This window comes from Elaeis guineensis, unplaced genomic scaffold, assembly GCF_000442705.2.
Source record: "Elaeis guineensis isolate ETL-2024a unplaced genomic scaffold, EG11 Super_Scaffold_1000033, whole genome shotgun sequence".
NCBI classification, from domain to species: domain Eukaryota; kingdom Viridiplantae; phylum Streptophyta; class Magnoliopsida; order Arecales; family Arecaceae; genus Elaeis; species Elaeis guineensis.
The window spans coordinates 1,106,463-1,129,815 of record NW_027332424.1 but is presented as its reverse complement, the minus strand read 5'-3'; the positions used below and the strand labels follow the sequence as shown (position 1 = coordinate 1,129,815).

The 23,353-nt window shown below is 38.1% G+C and overlaps 1 protein-coding gene across 1 annotated transcript; it reads right to left on the bottom strand.

Moving 5' to 3' along the window:
- Nucleotides 1–22,991, bottom strand: LOC105035754 (glycine--tRNA ligase, mitochondrial 1). Its single transcript, XM_073250463.1, has 9 exons — nucleotides 22,464–22,991; nucleotides 21,549–21,931; nucleotides 21,344–21,461; nucleotides 16,271–16,465; nucleotides 15,908–16,135; nucleotides 14,787–14,843; nucleotides 10,685–10,765; nucleotides 10,203–10,608; nucleotides 1–475 (listed from the first exon to the last, which is right to left on the bottom strand). The coding sequence occupies exons 1-9, from the start codon at nucleotides 22,956–22,958 to the stop codon at nucleotides 243–245; spliced, it is 2,196 nt and encodes a 731-aa protein (XP_073106564.1). The 5' UTR covers nucleotides 22,959–22,991; the 3' UTR covers nucleotides 1–242.
- Nucleotides 22,992–23,353: the final 362 nt, after the last annotated feature.

Below are 23,353 nucleotides of genomic sequence, written 5' to 3'. Positions count from 1 at the left end.
TTCCACTTAAAAGATCAAAAATTTTATCTTAAAGGTACGTACTTTATCATATACACTATATACCCATCAATTTATCAAATCAAGCTGACCCCACCATTACAGAATATAAATAATCAAGCAAGCAAGATAAATCTTCTTTTTCCTGGTTAACTTGACATCACTAGCATAATAACTTCCGTTAATTTGAAAATTCAGCGACATGGGATTGCTCACCCATCACTATATATATTCAACCAGCCTCTTCACTCATCAGCATGTGGAGCAGCGTGGGTTGGGTATCTCCACAGCACATCAGCCCATGTGCTTTGTCCGTCTGTGACTTCTTTCACAACTGAAGCCACCTCATCTATGCTCACACGGATCTGCTCCTTGCTGTCCCTCTCACGTATCGTCACACTAGTAGTGGAATCAACAGTTATGGCAAAAGGGACACCAATCTCATCTGTCCTTGCATAACGTTTCCCTATCGACGTGCCTGCAGGAAAAACCAGCTAAATGGTAAATTATATGCAGCTTAGTCTGATGCTCGCTTAAATGAATCATTTATCCACTAACAAGTACTTATAAAACTACTGTGTGGTATAATGTCCTAGTTAAGTAGATCTGCATATTTCATTGCATCACCACAATCACAACAATTATCCGATATACTTGAGAGCAGCATTTACGGAACCGATCCGAACCGCCTGGTTCGGGGCATTCCGAATCAAAACGGCACCTAACCGATCTGGTTCAGCCGTGAATTTCGACACCCGAACTAAAAAAAAAAATAAAAAGAACGGTATGTGGCCTGAACCGATCGGTTTGGCCCTATTTCGGACCGAACCACCCAATTCGATGCGTTTAATAAGAGAGGGAGGCATTTCGGCTTCCTCTGTGTATTCTTTATTTCTCCAACTGAATCTCTTGCTCTCCCACTTCAAGAACAGTAAGAAAATTTTAGGAACAAGGTGGATTAGAGATAAGTTTTCTCTCCTAACTCCCTTTGTTCTCTTCCCCACTTCTTTTTTAAATCCATAAAAAATGAAAAAACAAGAAAAAACTATGTCAAAATTTTATTTTTTTGTATGATTTTAATATATGTTGTAGATCTAAATATATAATTTTTAAAATTAAAAATATATTTTTAAAATAAAAAATATTTAAAAAATAATTTTGAAAAAAAATATAAAATTAGATTATTAATGAGGGACTTACAAGCTACTTTCGGAATAAATTTAGTGTCGATTTATCAATGTTGTGACGCATCTTGCGCATAGTATTCTATACCTAAATTTTAAAAAAAAAAAATTTATACATGTTCACGGACAAAAAAATTTATATGTAACATCAATGGTAGGATTCTAAAATGGACTTAAGATCAAATTATTTTTTTCATAATTTTTTTATTTTATTAATATAATTTTTTAAAAATAATTATAAATAATTAAATAATTTAAAAAATATAAAAAATTTAGGTAAATGAAATCTATCATTTATACGTAATTATTAAAGTAATTTACTTATCAATTTTTAGAAATGGATCCATCACGAAAGAAGGATCCAGAGCGTGACATTGGTTGAGAACATGGGGAGATGATCTCAGGTCGGCATCATTAGAGATGTAAATGGTGTAACATAAAATTCAAAGGAAGAGAGGTCATATGGTTGAAGCAACATTTGACTGGCGGCTATCCGGATGTAGCTATGCACCATAAATTTCTACAGGAGGTCCGTCAGTTGATGAAGAAGCACTTTGCTGATTTTAAAGCAGCGAAGGAAAGAAATTTGAAAAAAACAGAAGTGGACCGTCGAACAGCAGAGCCACCTTCTTATTACTCTAGAAAGTCAGAGGAAGGATTTGCTCCAGATGATAAACAGGCATAGATCAATATAGCCAGTCGGACGAGTTTAGATGATCAGTGGTAGCTAGAGGAGCTAGCCAAGCATAAAGTTCGATTTGGGACACCAGTTTATGAGGGCAGATCAGGCTCAAGGAGCACTACAGCAGAGTCTGAGTCAGTTTAGGAGGACATTCTCAGTTAGAGAGCCAGCTAGTAGAGACACCAGCCGTCTTGCATCCATGTTGAGAGCATTTGATAGTAAAAAAAAATCCTCTAGGGAGATTCCAACAAGAGCCAGTATTCATGATTTGGATCTATATATGCCTTTTCTAATAGAGATTCCAAGCAACAGAGGATCGATAGTATGTTAAGAAAAGATAAGAAGAGGGATATGTAGAAAGTTATTGGCTCTTGGTTTCATTTCAGTCACATCTTAGTGAATGCAGCAGACAATCCATATTATCACTCTGCCATTTTATCTATACAAGCTGTCGGTTCAGATGTTGATCCTCCAGGACCAAGAGATATCCATGGTGAGCTTCTTAACAGCAATAAGGAAGATTTAGAGAAGTGGATTGCCTCATTTCAGAGCAAGTGGCCTGTGTATGGATTGACTGTTTGGACTAATCCTACTGAACAAAGCATCATCAACTTTTTGACATATTATGATGGAAGAATATTTTTCCACAAGTCTATTGTGCTTCAGCTGAGATGCACAATGCTAGCTACATCCTTAAATTGATGGAGGTAATTGATCAAGTAGGAGAGTGGAATATCGTGCAGGTTGTCACAGACAATAGACCACAATATAAGGCTATAAGAGAGTTGTTGATGGAGCAGCGACTACATATTTTTTGGACCCTATGTGCTGCACATTGTATTGATCTGATGTTGATGGATATTGAAAAGATTCGTAGGGTGCAGAAGACAGTAGAGTCTGCACAGTGCATCACTAAATTCATAAATAACCATACATGGGTCCTATCATTGATACGGCAGTATGTTGGATGCGATATATTGAGGTCAGATGTCACACAATTTGCTATCAATTATATAGCACTTAGTAGCCTATTGATAAGAAATACAGCTGTGTCAGATGTTTGTCAGTAGTGAATGGCAAAGAGTAGATAGGCTAGGGCAGGCACTGAGAGCACTGTGGAGAGCCTAGTGACGAGATAGTCATTCTGGCAGCAGACTGAGAAGATAGTGCTGACTATCAAGCCTCTGTAAGAAGTGCTTCGGACTGTGGATGGAGAGCGATACTCTCAAATGAGCTTCCTATATCATATGATAGAGAGAGCAAAGGAACAAATCAAGGTAGCAGATCCAAAACATGCAGATGAGTACATCAGGATCATCGACTGTCGATGGACTTATCAGATGGATAGAGAGTTGCACTTAGCAAGTAAGCAGTAAATCAAAAAATTTTTAAAAATTTATATAAATAAATTTAATCAATTATGACAATCTATGTACAGTTTACTATCTGAATCCGAGGTTCCAGTACTCCATACTTAGGATTGGCATGGATGACGAGCTTTTGTCTGTCCTATGAAATGTCATAGACAAGATGGAGCCCAATACAGACATCACAGCTATGTATCTTGAAGAAGTTATGTTCAGTGATGTTTATTAACTTAGCGATGTCTTCAACAAGTAAAACATTATAATAAATAATTTTATAGATGAAAATATTTAGGGAGGGCACAGAATCATTTGAAAGTAATATAGTGGTCAAAAGCAAATCAAAGATGAATCCAGATATATATCAATAAGTTTATTTTTATATTCAATCTTATTTTTGATTTTGCTGATTTTCAATGATTTTGCAGTTGAATGATGGGTGCATTTTGGTGGATCTGCACGACATCTGAGGGATCTTGCCATCAAAATCCTCTCTTAGACGGTTTCATCGAGTGGATGTGAGTGTAACTGGTCGACCTTTGCCCTTATCCACAGTAAGCAGAAGAACCGTCTAAAACAGAAACGTCTCAACGATCTTATATATGTGCACTACAATCTGAGATTGAGGCTCAAATTCCTTCAGAGAAAGTTCAACTGAAATACTCGAATCCAACTTGTAATGATTTTGTTGGCGAAGATGAAGCTAAAGATCCGATAATCAGATGGGTTATGAGTCAGCAGCAAGATCCAGAGCTTAATGAGCCAGGATCACCTCCAAGACCAGCCATTTTGTTGCTAGCGAGACTAGGATGGACGCCTCTCAGTGGGCAAGCAGCAACATTCCATCTAGACTTCCAATTGATACGCCACAGCATCCACCCTCGCAGCCTAAACAGGTAGAGCGAGATAAAAACAAAAGAAAAGAAAAGGCAAGTGCGACTCCAGTAGAGTCCGAGCATTCGATTCACTTAGATTCAGATACCAGATGGAGAAGTGATAGTAGTTCTTCAGCTGGTCATAGATCTGATGATCATGGTGAGACCGGAGGACAGCAGACGCAGCCAATTGATGGGTCTTCGATTCACTAATAAGTCTCAGGTTATGCATACCACACAGGATAGAGACCATGATGTACGTGCTAATAGAGCCCGCGATGATATGATTTCATACAGATGACGAGCTCCACAAGGTCGTTCAAGACATATGTAGCTACAGATGACCTCGCACATGGAGTAAGATCCATAGATGTGTCAGATTCATCTTCGTATTTTAAATCCTCATATCCGCAGCCACAATCTCCTTATGATTCTTACGGATATGGATATGGATATGGTGCATGGAGATATCTTCGAGTGGCTACTATCCTATGCAGTCCGGAGCATCTTACGGATGGAAATTTACTGTCATATATTTGGATGGACTCTTTTACAGTCATGCTATCAATCCGAGGATACCATTCCGAGCCAGAACCTAAGTGATACTTCGAGAGTGAGTTATGATCCAGCATGCCTATCTTATGTAATGAATAAGAGGATTATAGAGCTATATGGCTAGAGAGATGGACTGATGTTCCTCCTGAATATATAAATGATAGTGCTATTTCTAAAATAAGATGGTCGACATATTCTAATAATCAATACATATTTAGTATTTTTAGATTTTTTAATTGATTTAAATATTTTAGGATCCAATGATATCTTATCTATCTTGATTATTTAAGAATTAAGATGCTAAATAACATTATATCATACTTAGATTCGTATCACATGCGATTAACGTCGTATCCGAGACTTCGAATGATACAAACATTAATTAATATCACTAAATAACAATTTAAATACTCCTTTAAAAAAATCATTGAATACTCCTTTCAAAAAAATAAAAAAAAAATTGGCGTGTCAGTTTGACTGGCATGCCTGGCCGTACTGTGTCGGTACGATATGGAATCGATACCGTACTGTACCGACCGACAACCAGCACGCAGCCGATATCGATTTTGAAAATATTGGATACCGACCACCGTGCCGATCGCCGGTCGGTACGGCATCGATTCCATACCATACCGACACGATACGACCAAGCATGCCGGTCGGTACAGTATCGGTTCCATACCATACCGACACGATACAGCCAGGCGTGCCGGTCAAACCAGCACACCAATTTTTTTTTATTTTTTTTGAAAGAAGTATTCAATATTTTTTCTTTTAGAAAGAAGTATTCAAATTGTTTAGTGATATTAATTAATGTTTGTATTACTCGGAAGTCTCGAATACAATGTTAATCTTATATGATACGAATCTAAGTGTGACATAATATTATTTAGCATCCTAATTCTTAAATAATCAAGATATAGATAAGATATCATTGGATCCTAAAATGTTTAAATCAATTAAAAAATCTAAAAATATTAAATACATATGGATCATCAGAATCTGATCGATCATCGATATCCATAAATAGCAGTATCATTTATATACTAAGAAAAAATATTAGTCCATCCCTTTAGCCATATAGCTCTATAATCCTCTGCATTCATTCCATAAGATAGGCGTGCTGAATCATAACTCACCCTCGAAGTATCACTGAGATCCTGACTCTGAGCAGTATCCTCAGACTGATAGCACGACTGTAAAGGGGCCCATCCAAATATACCGATAGCAAATTTTGATTCGTAAGATACTTCGGATTGCATGGATAATAGCCACTCGAAGATGTCTTCGATGTACCATATCCATATCCATAAGGATTATAAGGTGGCTATGGCTGTGGATAGAAAAATCCAGAATACGAAGATGAACCTGACACATCTATAAACCCTACACGTGTGAAGTCATCTGTAGCTGCATCTTATCCTGAACGATCTCATGGAGCCCATCGTTTGTATGAAATCGTATCATCATGGGCTCTACCAGCACGTACACCGTGATCTCTATCTTGCATAGCATACGTAAACTGAGACTCATCAATGAATCGAAGACCACTAACTGACTGTCTTCTATCCTCCAATCCCATTATGATCATCAGATCCATGATCAGCTGAAGAATTACCATCACTGCTCCATCTGGTATCTGAATCTGAGTGAACCGAATGCTCGGACTCTATTGGGACCGCACTTGCCTTTCCTTTTCTTTTGTTCTTATCTCACTCTGCCTGCTGGGTTGCGAGGTTGGATGCTATGACGTATCAGTTGGAAGTCTAGATGGAATGTTGCTGTTTGCCCACTGAGAGACGTCCACCCCAGCCTCCTAGCAACAAAACTGGCTGATCGTGGAGACAATCCTGACTCATTAAGCTCTGGATCCTGCTGCTGACTAATAACCCATTCGATCATCGGATCCCCAACATCATCTTCACCAACAAAATCACAAGTCAGATTCGAGTACTTCAATTGAACTTCCTCTTGAAGGAATTTGAGCCTCAACCTCAAATTGTAGTACACACACAAATATTGAGGCATTTTTGTTTTAGACAGTTCCTCTGCTTGCTGTAGATAAGGGTAAAGATCGACCTATTACGCTCATCCACTCGATGAAACCGTCTGAGAAAGGATCTTAATGGCAAGATCCCTCAAATATCGTGCAGATCCACCAAAATGCACCCACCATTCAACTACAAAATCATTGAAAATCAGCAAAATCAAAAATAAGATTGATTATAAACATAAACTTATTGATATATACATAGATTCATCTTTGATTTGCTTTTGACCGCTACATTACTTCCAAATGATTACGTGCCCTCCCTAAATTTTTTCGTCTATAAAATTATTTGTTATAATGTCTTATTTGTTGAAGACATCGCTAAGTAATAACATCACTGAACATAACTTTCTTCAAAATACATGCCCGATGTCTGCATTGGGCTCTATCTTGTCTATGATATTTCGTAGGACGAATAAAAGCTCATCATCTATGCCAATCCCAGATATGGAGTACTGGAACCTCGGATTCAAACAGTAAGCTGCACATAGATTATCATAATTGATTAAGTTTATTTATATAAATTTTCAAAAAATTCTTTATTTGCTGCTTACTTGCTAAGTGCACTCTCTACCCATCTGATAACCCCATCGACGGTCAATGATCCTGATGTACTGATCTGCATTCTTGGATCTACCATCTTGATTTATTTTTTGTCCTCTCCATCATATGATATAGAAAGCCCATCTTAGGATGTCGCTCTCCATCCACATCCGAAACACTTCATATAGAGCTTGATAGCCGCAACTATCCTGTCAGCCTGCTACTAGAATGACTGTCTCGTCACTAACTCTCCACAGTGCTCCCCTCAGTCCTGTCCTAGCATATCTGCTCTCCTGCCATTCACTACTGACAAATATCTGACACAACTGTACTTTTAAATCAATCAGACTACTAAGTATTATATAATTGTAGCAAACCGTGTGACATGTAGTCTCAATATATCGCCTCCAACATACTGTCGCATCAATGACAGAATCATATATAAATCTGATGATGCCCTGTGCTGACTCTATTATTTTCTACACCCTACGAATCTTTTCAATATCCATCAACATCAGATCAATACAATATGCAGCACACGGGATTCAAAAAAATGTGGTCGCTGCTCCATCAACAACTCTCCTGCAGCCTTATACTGTGATCCATTATCTATGACAATCTGCACGATATTCCGCTTTCCTACTTGGTCAATCACCTCCATCAATCTAAGAATTAGCTAACATTGTGCACCTCAGCTGAAGCATCAATAGACTGGTGAAAAAATATTCTTCCATCATAATATGTCAAAAAGTTGATGATGCTTCATCTAGTAGGACCAGTCCAACCATCACACATCACAGTCAATCCATACACAATCGCTTTGAAATGAGACAATCCACTTCTCTAAATCCTCATTGTTGTCAAGAAGCTCATCATGGATATATCTTGATCCTAAAGGATCAACACTTGAACTGGCAGCCTATATAAATGAAATGGTAGAGCGATAATATGGATTGTCTGCTGCATTCACTGGGATGTGACTAAAATAAAACCAAGAGCCAATAACTTTCCATATATTTCTCTTTTTATCTTTCCTCAACATACTATCGATCCTCTGTTGCTTGGAATCTCTACTAGAAAAGGCATATGGATCCAAATCATGAATAGTGATCCTGTTGGAATCTCTTTAGAGGACTTCTTTCTACTACCAAATGCTCCCAACATGAATGCAAGACGGTTGGTGCCTCTACTAGCGACTCTCTAACTGAGAATGTCCTCCTAAACTATGACTCAAACTTTACTGCAGTGCTCCCTGAGCCTGACCCACCCTCATAAACTGACAGCCCAAATCAAGCTTTATGCCTGACCAGCTCCTCTAGCTGCCACTGATCATCTAAACTAGTCCGAATGGCTACATCGATCTGTGCTTGCTCATCATCTAAAGCAAATTCTTTCTCCGACTCCCTAGAGTGATAAAAAAATGACTCTACTGCTTGACAATCTACCTTTACCTTCTTCGAATTTCTTTCTTTCGCTGCTTTAAAATCAGTGAAGTACTTCTTTATCAACTGACAGACCTCCTGTGGACACTTACGGCACATAGCTACATTCGAATAGCCACCAGCCAAATATTGCTTCAACCATGTGACTCCTCCTTTGAATTCTATGTTACACCATTTACATCCAATGATGCCGACCAGAGAGCATCTCCCCATGCTCCCAATCAATGTCACGCTCTAGATCCTTCTTTCACGATGGATCCATTCCTGAAAATTGATAAACACGTTAATAATTATGTAAAAATAATAGATTTCATTTATTTAATTTTTTATATTTTTAAATTATTTAATTATTTTTTATTATTTTTTAAAAAATGATATTAAAAAAATAAAAAAAAATTATGAAAAAATAATTTGATCTTAGATCCATGTAGAATCCTACCATTGATGCTACATATAAATTTCTTAGTCCGTGAGCATGCATAAAATCTTTTTTTTTTAAATTTAGGCACAAAATACTATACGCAAGATGCATCACAATGTTGATAAATCGATACCAAATTTATGCCGAAAGTAGCTTGTAAATTCCTCATTAATAATCTAATTTTATATTTTTTTCAAAATTTATTTTTTAATAATTTTTTATTTCAAAAATTTATTTTTAATTTTAAAAATTATATATTTAACGAAAATTAATGATTTTAGTATCATTATGTAGATCATCTACAGATCTACAACATATATTAAAATCATACAAAAAAATAAAATTTTGACATAATTTCCTTTTGTTTTTTATTTTTCATGGATTTAAAAAAAAAAAAAAGAGGGGAAGAGAAGAAAGAGAGCTAGAAAAGAAAACTTACCTCTAATCCATCTTGTTCCTTTGTTTTCTTGCTGTTCTCGAAGTGGGAGGGCGAGGGATCCAGTCGGAGAAATGAAGCATACAAGAGAGGAAAACTTTCTACCTCCCTCTCATTAAATGCACCAAACCGGTCGGTTCAGCCCTGTTTCGGTTTCCTCTCTGCCACCCTCTCTTATTAAACACACCGAACCAGTAGGTTTGGTCTGAAACAGGGCCAAACTGATCGATTCAGGCCACATACCGCTCGATTCGGGGTCCGATCCGAGCGGTTCCCTTTTTTTTTTTTTTTTGGTCGGGTGCCAAAATCCATGGCTGAACCAGACCGGTTAGTTGCCGGTTCGGTTCGAAATGCCCCGAACCGAATGGTTCGGGTCGGTTCCGAAAATGCTATCAGTAACGGTTCCTAAAACATTGTTTAAGAGGCAGTCATGCAATCATCTACTGAACTGTCAACCTAATAATCAAATTCTGGTTGATAATAATATATAGATGATAAAACATTTGAGAACCTCTAACCGTATGATTGATTGTTGGCAAAAAACCTCTATTCTTGAAGCCATGCGAAGAAGTGTTGATTACCCACCACAGCACATGATTCTGATTAATACTGGAGTTCTTTTATTATCAGATGCTGATAGTTTACAAACATACCTGTAATATCTATAATATGCGAGATTCCAGCTGCCGTTAGCGATTTCGCTATGAGTTTGGCCACTTCATCAAACAGCTGAGTCTTGATCAACGGGAAAACAGTGCACTTAATAGGAGCCACAAGAGGAGGGAAGCGGAACACATTTAGCTGTTCTTCCTCTGATTTGCTTGGTCTTGTGTAGAAAGAATGCTCAAAAAGACAGTAGATGATTCGTCCAATACCAAAAGATGGCTCAATGACAGAAGGAGTAAAAACCCTTTGATGTTCCTTCTTTTTTTCCACACTGATAGATACCATGTTTTTCTTTAAGACCACCAATTTTCCTAGTGGACAGACTTGGAACTCCACCTCCCCTTTGTCTTCCAATGCCTTTTTCATTTCCAATGCTTCTTTTTCACCCATGGCCTATCCAAAGAGCTGGTTAGCAGCCATAAATGAAAAGGTTAAGTAATTAGCAACATGGAATATGTGCAAAGGTTACCTCCAATGCTTCAACCACCATCTTTTGGCTACCCTTGAACGCAAGACCAAGTTCTTTCTTTGATGGAGTTATAACCAGTTTCTGAAATTTACGGAGGGGCCAAAGATCAGACATGTTCCATCTGAAAACAGAATGGCAGTGTCTATCTGGATCATATATAGAAAAATGCAACACAATTTCTCCTGTAGCAAAGTATGCAGGTCACGATTTGCAATTCCACATATGGATATGGATACGTAAACTCACCTGACGCTCAATAAGCAATTGGGAATGCTTCGAATCTCTGGAATTTTTATGCAATTCCAGCACAAGGGCTTCATGGAAGACTCATGCTGATCTAAAAGAAGACCTTGCAGCAAATTGATTTCTTCAGTGTCAATAACAAGCTGCATTTGGTATTATATCCTTGCCAGACTCCCACCCAGGCTCAGATTCCAAGTGTTATTTATGCAAAGTACTTATGGTAGGCAACAATGGATGGTACGGAAGATGCTCACTGATGCTATCTCTTTGCCTGCCAGCCTTATGTGGGAGATTTAATGTACTGACAATCAATGCCAGAAAAAGCAGGGACAGAGAATTCAGGGAGGATAGAGATATCCATAAGTCTAAAGAATTCATCAGAAGAAACGGTATGATAGATTTGGAATTCTCTAGCAGTCCTTTTACTTGCTATAACAATAGATTAGGCTAGGTCAGAATGTGGGAAAGGTTGGACGCGGCATTGGCTTCTACAGACTGGATCAATCTTTATTCTGAAACTGATGTGGTCCATCTGCCAAGAATTGGTTCATATCATTATCCAATACTGGTTAAAGCAGCCTCTCAGCTTCCTAGAAGGCCACCTCCTTTTTCATTTTGGAAGACTTGGGTTGTCATGTGATGGCAGCAGAGTAGTAGTTAGACAGGCTCGGCATTGTAATAGGAACTTCCCTCCTGGTGTTGAAGTGGTGAAGTTGCTCAAGAACACCAAGCAGGGGCTGCTAAGATGGAATAATCATGTAGTTGGGTACCTCCTTCAAAAAAATTGAAAGGTTGGAACCTCAAATTAAAGCACCACGAGGATACGACATATGGAGGTTTACAACCTGATGCTCATCCTACATTGCTGAGAAAAATCAGAGAATATGATAAAGCTTTACGCCAATAAGAAATATGGCATCAGAGGTCCCGGATCAAATGGCTGAAAGAAAGGTATTGCAAAACACCTTTTTTTTTCACCGATCTACTATTCTTAGGAGAAAGAGGAACAGAATTTTAAGGATAAATGTATCAGATGGCACAGCAGTTGACAATGAAGCTGAAATCAGATCTATCTTTCTGCAACGCTTTTATGTGAAATGAAATTTGTCCTTGCCCGATACCCCAGCAGAGCTCCCTTCAATTGACAAAGTGGTCACTGCTCAAAAGAATTGAAGACTTGCTCAGGAGGTCAAAGAGGAGGAGATGGTGGAGACACTAGCTCCTGTTGATCCAGATAAGGTCCTGGACCTGACAGTTTCTAACCTATGTTCTATAGAACATTCTGGCCCATAATTAAAAATGGTAAGTCGCAGATGCTAAGGAATTTTTTCTTAACAGATCATATGCTTAGGGTATGGAAAGCAACTTATATCGCTCTAACTCCAAAAATGTCTAGCCCTTCAGGGATCAAGCATTTCAGGCCAATAAGTTTATGTAACACTATATACGAGATAGTGGCAAAAATTTTGGTGAATCGGATGAAGGGTTTAATGCCTACTTTAGTGTCCACTGAACAGGAAGCTTTTGTTCAAACTTGCAGTGCCACTGACAAAATATTGCAGCATCACTGACAATATTGACAATATTATGGTAGTTCAAGAGCTTGGACGTTCTGTGGAGAAAGCTTCAAAAAAGAACTCACACATGGTGATCAAGGCTGATATGGAGAGGGTTGTGATAGGGTCCGTTGGAGATATCTATTTGCAGTTTTACATCATTTCAGCTTCCATAATAAATTCATCAAATGGGTGCAAGGCTATGTCTACTACCTACTTTTTCTATCATTATTCAATAGGGCTGTGCCAAGGGTATCCATTGTCACCCTTTTCATTCATATTATGCTATAGCATGCTTTCAAGATTATTACATAATTCTGTGAATAGGGGTACACCGAAGGTTTACCAACCCAGCCTGCATGATCCATGAATATCACATCTACTGTTAGCCAACAACCTTCTTCTAGTTGCCAAAGATCACAAGGAATGCTTTTGAACTCAAGAAAATTGTGCTTGCTATAACCAATCAGTCAACTTGGAGAAATCTTATATTCAAGTTAGTCCAAAGTTGGGATCTAATGTCAAGGATCATATTTCATCCATGATGAGCATTAATATTAAAAATGGAATGTGGACATTCGTTGGAATTCCTAACTCAGGCAGCAGACTTAGAGTCACTGATCTTAATACCATGTTTAGCAGATCAACAAAGGGCTGGAAATCGAAACATTTATATCAAGTCGGAAGGCTTTGTTGCAATCAGTACTTGCATCTACTCCTGTTTATCTTATGGCTAACAGCGGAGTACATATAGCAACTTGGAATAGACTGGAAAAAATTTTTAAATCATTTCTAAGATTGGGCAAAGGATATTAATTTTGGTTTCTAGGGAGGCTGTTATGCAACCCAAATTGTTAACGTGGTTCAGGCATTCAGAAATTCAGGTTAAAAAAGGATGCTTTCATGAGTAAAGCAGCAGCCCAATTAGTGTTACATAAGGAATCTGTTTGGAGTGAGGTTGTGGCTGCAGAATACAACTTCAAGGGTTGGGAGACTTATAATATGTATTATGAATACTTTTTAGCGACAGATAAGATATGGTCAAACTATAAAATTGTTTGAAGACCCGTAGCTGTTCAATTTATCTCTCAACAGAACGCCAATCTTCATCAACAATGATATGCACCAACAGAATCTTAGTCTCTGAACTAAAAACTAGTGAGGGTGAATGGAACACAGTTACTTAATGAGATGCTGCCTAAAGAAATGGTGCAAAGGATCTCACCCATAGGCACTCCTAAGCATGGTTCTAATGAAAGGTTAGTCTGGTGCATAACAGGATCAAAAAAGATTCGTGCCAAGGATATGTATAAATTGATGGCAGATCATATCGATCAACAACCTACTCAGAGCTTCAATTGGGTATGGACAATCCCTGTTATATCAAGAGCAAATTTATTCGGGCGGAAAATGGTTTGGCATAGGCTGCCCTAGAAACGAATTATTGGCTCAGAGGGTCCATCTAGTTCATGTGACCTATGCCCTGGTATTGGAGAAGATTTAAAGCATTGCCTGTTGAGTGAAATGCTGCTAATACTACTTGGAATTTAATGAGGGTAAGTAACCGTTGCCTTCCTTCAACTCTCTCCACTCTCTAACGACCCATCTATCAAATCCTACAACCCCTGATGTGGAATAATCATTGATTTTCTACATTTGGTTGACTGCTATGGAACAGAAGGAATCAAAGACTGTTTAAGAACATACATTCTGACCCAAAATGGTTTACAACTTTGCTCATAGATTTTGCATTGAATTCAACAAAACTACTAAGGCAGAGCTCTGTGCAGCCTGGGAGGGTGTGAGTGTAGCAGCTATATTCGGAACAGCAAAAGAATTTGGTTGGAAGGGAATTCAACTGTGATTCACTGGATTAACTTGCCCCCTACTCAATGCTTATGTATCAATGCATCCTCTGCTTAAGGATATCAGTACATCAGGCTGCATCTTCATTTTTCCTGGTCATTCACGTCTTTCATGAAGCCAACCAGCCAGCAGACTGGCTTGCCACTAGGGGAATGGGTGACAACTACACTTAGCACTTGACTATCCCTTCAGATCTCTCTATCCTGGTCGCAGCAGATTTATATGGTGTTTCTTATTTTTGCATATAGTTTGCCATAGTTTTCGTTCTTGGGCTCCACGACCCCTTGTACCCCACCCCCCCCCCTCTCTTTCCTCCACCGCACCCCACCCCATCCCACCCAAAAAGAAAAAAAAAAACATATACACCCACATACACTTCAAAAAAAAAGGAAAAAAAAAAAGAGATACATAAAGAAAAGAGGGAAAGAAAATCCTACCTCCACCTCTCTAGGTTCTGTGAACTTCTCGTGAGCAACCAGCAGGACCCCGCTTTTCTCCTGTTGAATAACATAATAAATTATCATACTTCGACATCAATGAACCAAGCTTGAGTCAGCTGATACAAAGAAGAAATAAGCAATTGAAATAAGCCTTTTGGAGAAATTTCTGACAAAAGAACGGCAAGCATAAACATGAGAAGACTGTGCACCTATGCAACTAACAGTAAATAGCAGCTAAGAGGGCGTCTAAGACAGGGCTGGCCAAGACACAGTTAATGATGATCAACTTTTGAACAAGAAGACATGAGATTCTAATGTTCTAAAGAGGAATTCTGAAGACCATTTGCATATGAAGCAAACTAGTAGACAAATTGCAAACGACTGTAAAAAGGGCATGGGCTTTTACAAGACAAGGTTTGGTTTCTTATTCACCATTCTTTTCCATTTGCCCTTCATAAGTGTGGCAAGTTCTGATCTAGACCAACCAACGCCCAGCCAGACCTGCCTGAAATAAACAGTTATAGGCTTCAGCCCCAGATCCAACAGGGTATCATAAGCTGACCAAGTCCTTAAAGGCCAGCTGCAGGCCCCTAGAAAATGGAAACAGTGCAGCAGGTCATGGGCTAGAAAAGGCTTGGTTCAGATGAGTAGGGAGGCCATGGTATTCATGGTTAAGAGAGGAAAAATAATACTAAGGAAAAAGAGGAGTGAGAGCAGGTTCAATATTAACCACATTTCGTTCAACAGTTTAGTTTTCTCACCTCACTTCAATGCCAAATCCTAGATACCTCTTCTTGATCTATCTTGTTTCAAGGTATACAACAAATGAAACCTAATTGTATAAGCTGGTCGGGCACAGGTTCGTACAAAGAGTCGTTATTGTATTTACTTGTTTCAACCCAAGCAGGATGTATGGGCTGAAAGTTTCAAGGACGATTCAAATTCAATGCAATCCCAATTCAACATAATCTAATGACATGGTAACTAGTCCTTTAGTTGTTTACAAGAATAATAATTTTGTAAAAGTTACGTGAGATTATAATTTGTAAAAGTTGCATGAGATTATTTTCATAATCAGAAGCAATTGCAGTATTCTCTAGTGCAATAGGGTTGGCGACATACGAATGAGCACGTAAATCATAAGCAGATCTATCAGCAATCCCAACACATTCAATCCACCCATAGGAGCATTCTATCTCTGCATCCCAACAGTCTGCAGCATAGTGAGCCATCTCATTTGGCAGATGCTGCCTGAAGCGCAATCTATCTTTGTCAATTCCTAGATGTGTCAAGAAAAGGTACACCCGCCCCATGAAGTAACCAAGTGTCTCATTGTTGATTGTTCCCTATAAAAACAAATTGAAATAAGATTTAAAAGAAAATACACCAAATGAAGAATAGGGATATCAAAAAAATAAATTAAGGATAATGGAAGATAGAATCAGTACAGAGGTGATAATATGGCAGTCAAAGAAGCCAACCTTTGAAACTGCTTCGCCAAGGATCATTGTCTTGGCCGGTTGCCCTGATAGTTGATCCTCCCTAGGGAACATCAAAAACTCCAGGTTGGCAACATCAACAAATTTTGGGTGGGATTTGTCCTCAGGATCTACAAAGTGCTCAATCTCAGCTAGTGTGAACTCACGAACTCTTAAAAGACCTTGACGAGGTGAAATCTGCTTGTCACAGAAAATAAGCTATGTCAGACTGACAGTTGAACCAGATACTCAAAGAGTCATGCAAACTAAGTACAGGCCTCCAACACAGAAAAAGGAACCCTGAGAAAGAAGGCTTATGGTTTCTACTTGTTATAAGTTTTGAATTAAGAGACAGCATTAACTTAGTCCCAAGTTATTGCATTTATTATCCTTCAACTAAAAAGAGCGCCTAATCATCACTCGGTCAATAATATCAAAAATCAATATAGAAGAAACAAGATCTAGTGAATAATAAAACAAAGCCTCCCCCCAAAAAATAACATTTATTTTCCCAATGTTACAGAGGGAACATATCTGTTTAGGACATGACAAAACAGTGCAATCATTCATGCAGTTTTCTACATCAATTGGTATTTCACCATAAACAAGATAAAAAATGCACTGATTTTCCAACCAATCCCTCTCAGCTAATTCAATACAATTTCATAATTATTATTTATGCCACATAAAAAGTTTACATCGAGAACTACCATGGTTTGTGATGAAAATTGTCAGTTGCATACAAAAGTTATAATGTGCTTGACAACAACATGAGTGCAAGCTATGCATTTTTATCCGTTACTGTGCTCTGTTAATTATACTGAGTACTCCATCCATGCTGTCACGTTGTTAATTTGTCTCCGACCACTTGCAAACATTGTTGTCATCAAGCTGGTAGTTGTAGTTTACATTCTGCAGCAGCAATATCATAAGAACAGATAATATAGACATAAGCTTTTATTTGTTTTAAAGAAGTGTAGCACACATTAGTTTTAGTGAAAAAGCTAATATATAGATTATTACATATTGATTGGTGGAAAATGCTAAAGCATGGCAAGTTTATTTCTCAGCCTTCTAGAATTGACAGGTAGATGAGTGTCAGTTAGAACCAACTTCATCATCACTTGTATGCTTGTTATGGGGAGTCAGGTGCCTAGGTGACATATGGAACTTAGAATGCCTAGGGCACCCTTACCCTGACCATCATGATGTTGGAGTTACTCCAATTTTTGGCTGCCCACTTAGGCAGCAATTTTTAGCGGCCATGCATAATTGTCTGAGGGCAGGCCTTCGTGCAATGGTAAGATTGCTCCATTCCGACCTATGTCACAGGTTCAAAACATGGAAACAACATCTCTGCATGCAAAGGTAAGGCTGCACACATTGGTGGGAGCCTAAAGCACTAGGGCACCCTTATAGCCATGCATAATTGTCTCCATATAGGTACATGCATACGTGTACATGTCTCCCTGTACATACATGCAGACACGTTTATCTATGTCCGCACATATGTATGTCAGTGAATATAACAACATGTATGCATACAGAGCAATATCTAACTGCACATGAGCATCCCACAAAATTCTTGCATCAAAATCACAAGCCCAGGCTCTACCTTTCACAAGTTAGACAATCAAACAATCTCTATATTCAAGCTAAAAGATACCAATATATAGTGCTGTCTTTTGTCTTATGCATTGAGTACCATTACAAATCAGAACATCTTGAAAATGCTCTTTACTACTGATGAATAGTTATACAAAATATTTTTACGTACTACCGAATGTGTGCTAAAACGCTATTTTGTCAAATATAGTTCAAAATAAAAAAATATAATGACATAAATGAAGCAGATGGATCAGAGAAGAATTGAATGTTATACTAAGTGATTGCCTAGTCAGGCACATAGGCTATGGAGCTAAACTATCACCTAGGGTAACTTGGGCAGCTTGAGAGCACTAATTACCTAACTTTGGTTGGAAAATCAAGAAAATATTCATATAAAAATAAAAATATATATAATAAGATAATAAAAGCATAACAAGAGACAATGGTGATCACCCTAGGCTGTAAGGCTAAACTATGACCTAGTGTCGCCTGGCTAGTTAAACAACCATCATTAGTTAACTTTGTTATAAAACATAATAAAAATATTCAAATAAACAAATCATCCATTCATCAAAAAAAAAAAAAAGATAAACAGAAACCATAATCCAAGGGTTCGAATTAATTAACAATTAAGATAAAGGCAACACGGTCTCAAATTTGCAAATTGTCATCTCTATAAGTGGTAGAAGAGCTCACAATATCATCCCTACATGTGTGTGCATGTGTGTGTCCAAAGGGTGGCTTCCACTACTTGCTTTACCACACTAAGGAAAGAAATTAAAGATACAGCATATTAGTTGAAGATCTAGCTTGATAAGACCAAAGGTCTAGGGCATAAAGGCGATACACTAAGGCTCATGTTTTTTAAAAAAGGATGTTCATAACTAACCACGATACAAGACTTCGATGGCATTTTCGATACTGGTAGCAAAGGGAACCGATAGCAATTCAGCAGGAGTTAAATGAGAGAAAGAGCGCATGACCAAATTGGACTCCAGGACAGCCTGCAGCTGATTACAAACCGACAATAATTTGTCATGGCTACTCTAAATTATGAGTCTATCTACCCACAGCAGGACTTGGCTCAGATCATCGTTCCAATCCACCTATACTCGTGATGTCAAGTGTTATTCCTCCAGTTCAAACAAATCATAACATGACCCACATTTACCATCATCATGGAGTTGGTTAGAGATTTCTTCCACCAAACGATAATTAGAAAAAACTAGGGTGGAAAAAGGTAGATTGAGATAGAAAGGTTTACACAGCATTTCTCAGATTCAACAGTAATAACAGTTTATTTTGAGGAAATTTCCTCTTCAAGGCATCCTCATATACTGCAAAGTCATTTCTAAACTATAGTGACTTCTAAAAAACCAAGATCATGAGATTATTGATAATATAGTGGTATGAAATGCCACTAATGTCTATCAATGTCGTAATTCACAGCTTTCAGCCATTTAAATTGGCATCCATCTCATAGCCAAGATGGATTAACTTACACAGGGAACCAAGATGAAAATCCCTGAATTGAACTCACCTTATGAAAGGGGATGAAGAAGCTATAAAAAAAAATCATGGCAATCAAATAGGGAAAAGCCCACTCTTCAACCAAGGTTTTAAGATTTGACCAAAATGAATTGGTTGATGCCAAGACCAAATTGAAACTGACCCCCAACTTCCAGCCAGTCAATTTCAATGGTTCTGCCCAGTTTCGGCCAAGACTAATGAAACGTAGCCATATTTATTTTTTTTAAGGTTTTATACAGGTGTTTACAATCATATTCAGGTCATTTTTTTTATTTATTTAAGTACATAGGCTATATGACATCAATATTCAATACCTTTCTTTTTCTCAGTTAAGAGAGGAGATAATAAATTTAACCTTTGACAAACCAAGGACTCTAAGAAACTCTTATTATATTACTTTACTAAGACTAACATGTACTAAGACTAACATGAACAAATAGAAACAAGACATTTCATGAAAAGCAATATCATTTTTGTGTAAAATAAATATAACATTCTACAAATGCATGCAATTAATCAATCAGAGATTCAACCTCAAGATATGAGAAGAAATGCCCCAGAACAATTTATTTGTTAGTTCTGCTATAAATGAAGTATAGCGAGTTCCTGAACAATTGTAGCTTAAGTAAATTATTTACATACATGAATATGTATATAACATTCTTCAAATGCATGCATTTAATGAAACAGAAATCTGATCTCAAGATATGAGAAGAAAAGCCCAAATACAATATATTTGTGAGTTGTACTCTAAATGAAGTATATCGAATTCGTGTTTAAGTAAATTATATATGTATGTGCACATTTGATGAAGCAGCTCTATATGATCCACCATCTGCAGTGCCTCAATCTCAGGGAGAGTTGTTTACCGTGACTCAATCTCAAAGGGAAATGCTTGCATTTATATATACTAGGATACTTAAATTTACTGAATCTAAAGCCCAATTGAACTAAATTAAGCATGTTGGTCATTAAAGTAATGCAATTAGGTCTATATCAACTCAATTAAACAAGTCATTAAAGTAATCAACTATCAATAAGTATACTTATATTAAGTTTTTGCTTTGATCCATGTTCAGTCAGCCAAATTAGCAACTTGATTGCACAAATTAGAAAGACGCATCAAATGTGGGATTGGGAACAATTGACAGAGACCAAAGGAAAGCGTCTACATAATGACAACTGCTTTTTGTCCCAAAAATATCTATGAAGGGAATACTTGCGTATGTGCATGAACATATGCATATCGAATAATAATCAAATTTTAAATCTAGCACATATGTTCATAGAGGTGCTCTACCCAAGCATTCTCTGATCTACATAGAGTTCGCTTAATGAACCAGAGTATGATCCATTCACAATTTGAGAACATGTTATGATTAAACTAAATGCCATCTCTCTATAAATTGCATTACAATTTAACCAAGGGAAAGAGTGATCTATCACAAAGACTAAATGGCCAGATGGCTGTGGAATTCAGGAGCATGGAATTGAGAAAGAGCCTTCGAGGTTCAACAAGACTTGAAAAGAGAACACATAAAGTAAGACTTTGGCATGGTTTAAATTAGGGAATAAATATTCATTATTAAGGAAAGTTTTCCAGAACAACTAGATAAATAGAACGCTCAATAAAGTACACCAAGTTTTTACTTATGTATAAAATGTGAAGATTTTTCAATTTGAATTTTCAATGTCGCACTTGCAGGTGGTGTTTACAACAATCAAGTTCTTCATAGGATGCAAGACAAATTGGCCTAGTCCTATAGATTAATTGTGCCAAAGCCATATGTTGCAACTAGATTAGGCTAATGGGTTACCTATCCCAATACACGTTCAGTCATTCTACATAATATGGTTCAAGTCAATAATTTTATTGGATTAAGCTTAAAAGTACAATTATATATCCTCAATAAAGGAAGAAAATACAAGGAAACAAACCTCATTTCTAAATGCCTGTCCAATCTGAGCCGCTGCAAATGGAAGCTTGTTGCCATTGTAATAGTACAAGTCCTTAAAATTCACAAAGATACCCTGTGCTGTTTCTGGCCTCATATACCTACAACCCACAGATAATTGAATAGCAACTAAATACCAGACTGATCCCTGCTAACTGAGCAATTATATATCACGTAAATTATCTCACCCAGGGAGCAGGCCAGATGGCCCAATGGAAGTCTGAAACATGAGATTGAAAGGGTATGGATCAGAGAGGGGGTTCCCTGTATCAGGTGCTCTGATATCATACTCCTTCAGCTTTGCCCCTAACTCTTCAGCAGAAAGATCATCCAACACCGCAATGACATGCTTGAACTCTGCAGCCTTCTCAGACGATAACGTGAGGTCCTTCTCGAGCTTCCCTTTGCAATAGTCCTTTAGTAAGTGATCAGCGCGGTAACATGTCCCAGTCTTCTCATCCTTCACCATCAGGTCAGTGAACTTATCCACATGACCAGATGCCTTCAGAACTATCTCAGGCGTGACACAGGGGCAATCTACCTCCAACATATTCTCCTCCAAAACAAAATGCTAAGAAAACAAATCGAACATATTATTGTAGCATTCTGTCTAGGAGCAGTTATATTTTGCCTTCAAAACAAAAGTGTTAAAGATATAATTAAGCATTCGATCCACGAGAAATCATATACTCTTTCCAAAACTAAATAGCATAAAATGAGTAACTCAGCGTTCAATATACAAGGGAAAAAAAATACAGTAAGCAATATATACTAGCAAGAAGAATCAAATGTAAATATAAATTCCCGGCAACTGATCACCATTATAACTGAATGTACGATTTTAAGAACACTGCAAGCATCGACTGATGCCATCTAAAACTCAAATCTAACTACTATCAGGGATTATTTAGAACTGTGTTTAAAAGTTAAGTACGACCTATAAGAATTTAGCACATCTTTGGGTTAAAACCCCGAGAAATTAGTTTAATATAAGCGCATAGGAGGGAAAAATACGTCTTGAAGTTTATTGCTAGAACTAGATCAGATCGACGGTTTCAATCCCGAAAAGATTTTACTCAACAGTAGGGTATTGACAGCTTTACGTGGCGCCAAAAGGCAAGGACGTTGGACTTGACGGCGCAGCCAGGGGGGCCGTAGTCGTAAAGGCCGGCAACGCCACGGTAGATCTTGAAAGAAGGGATGTAGAAGAGCCTCCTCTCGAGCGTGTTGACGACGGCCTGCCGGAAGGCCTCCTTGCTGCTGCCGTCGCCGTTGCTGCTGACGGCGGCCTGAAGGCGCCTCGCGGCGGCACCATGCTCGACCTTGAGGGCCTTGAGGGCCTCGACGGCAGCGTCGATCTCCTCCTTGGAGGCGCCAGGGCGGGCCTTGATGGCCCGGACTGCCTCAGCCCGGGCGTCGATGGCGGTCTGCTTCTCGGCGAGGGCCTGCCGGAGGGAGTCCTCGGATGCGGCCATGAGCGAGGGGCTCGCGGCAGCAGAGAGGGCGGAGAGGAGGCGGCAGCGGAGGAAAGGGGAAAGGGTTTTGGATGGGGTAGGGGATATGGAGATGGTGGTGAGGAAAGGAATGCCGAAACGCATAGAGAGAAGGGATAGAGTAGAGAGTTTAGAATATCCTGGGCGTTACCCTATCATTGTAATTTTTTAAAAAAAATATAATTTTTTTTAGAAAGAACTAGAAAAAAAATCCCGTTTCACTTTAAAGTTAAAAAAAAAAAACCCTCTATTTTTAAATAAAAACTACTTTAGAAATATAAATTAAAAAAAAATTACTCATAAAAAAAAAATTATTCTCATATCCTTTCTATGGGTAATAATGCATTCTTTTCCTTTCTCCATTCAATCATATTCTTCCCGTCAAAAATCCCCTATCATTCTCTACTCCACAGTTCTTACCCCCTCCATCTTCTTCCTGCCAAAAAGAAGAGGTAGCTGAGCTCTTAGCCCCCCTCCCTTCTCTACTCCCTCCATCTTCT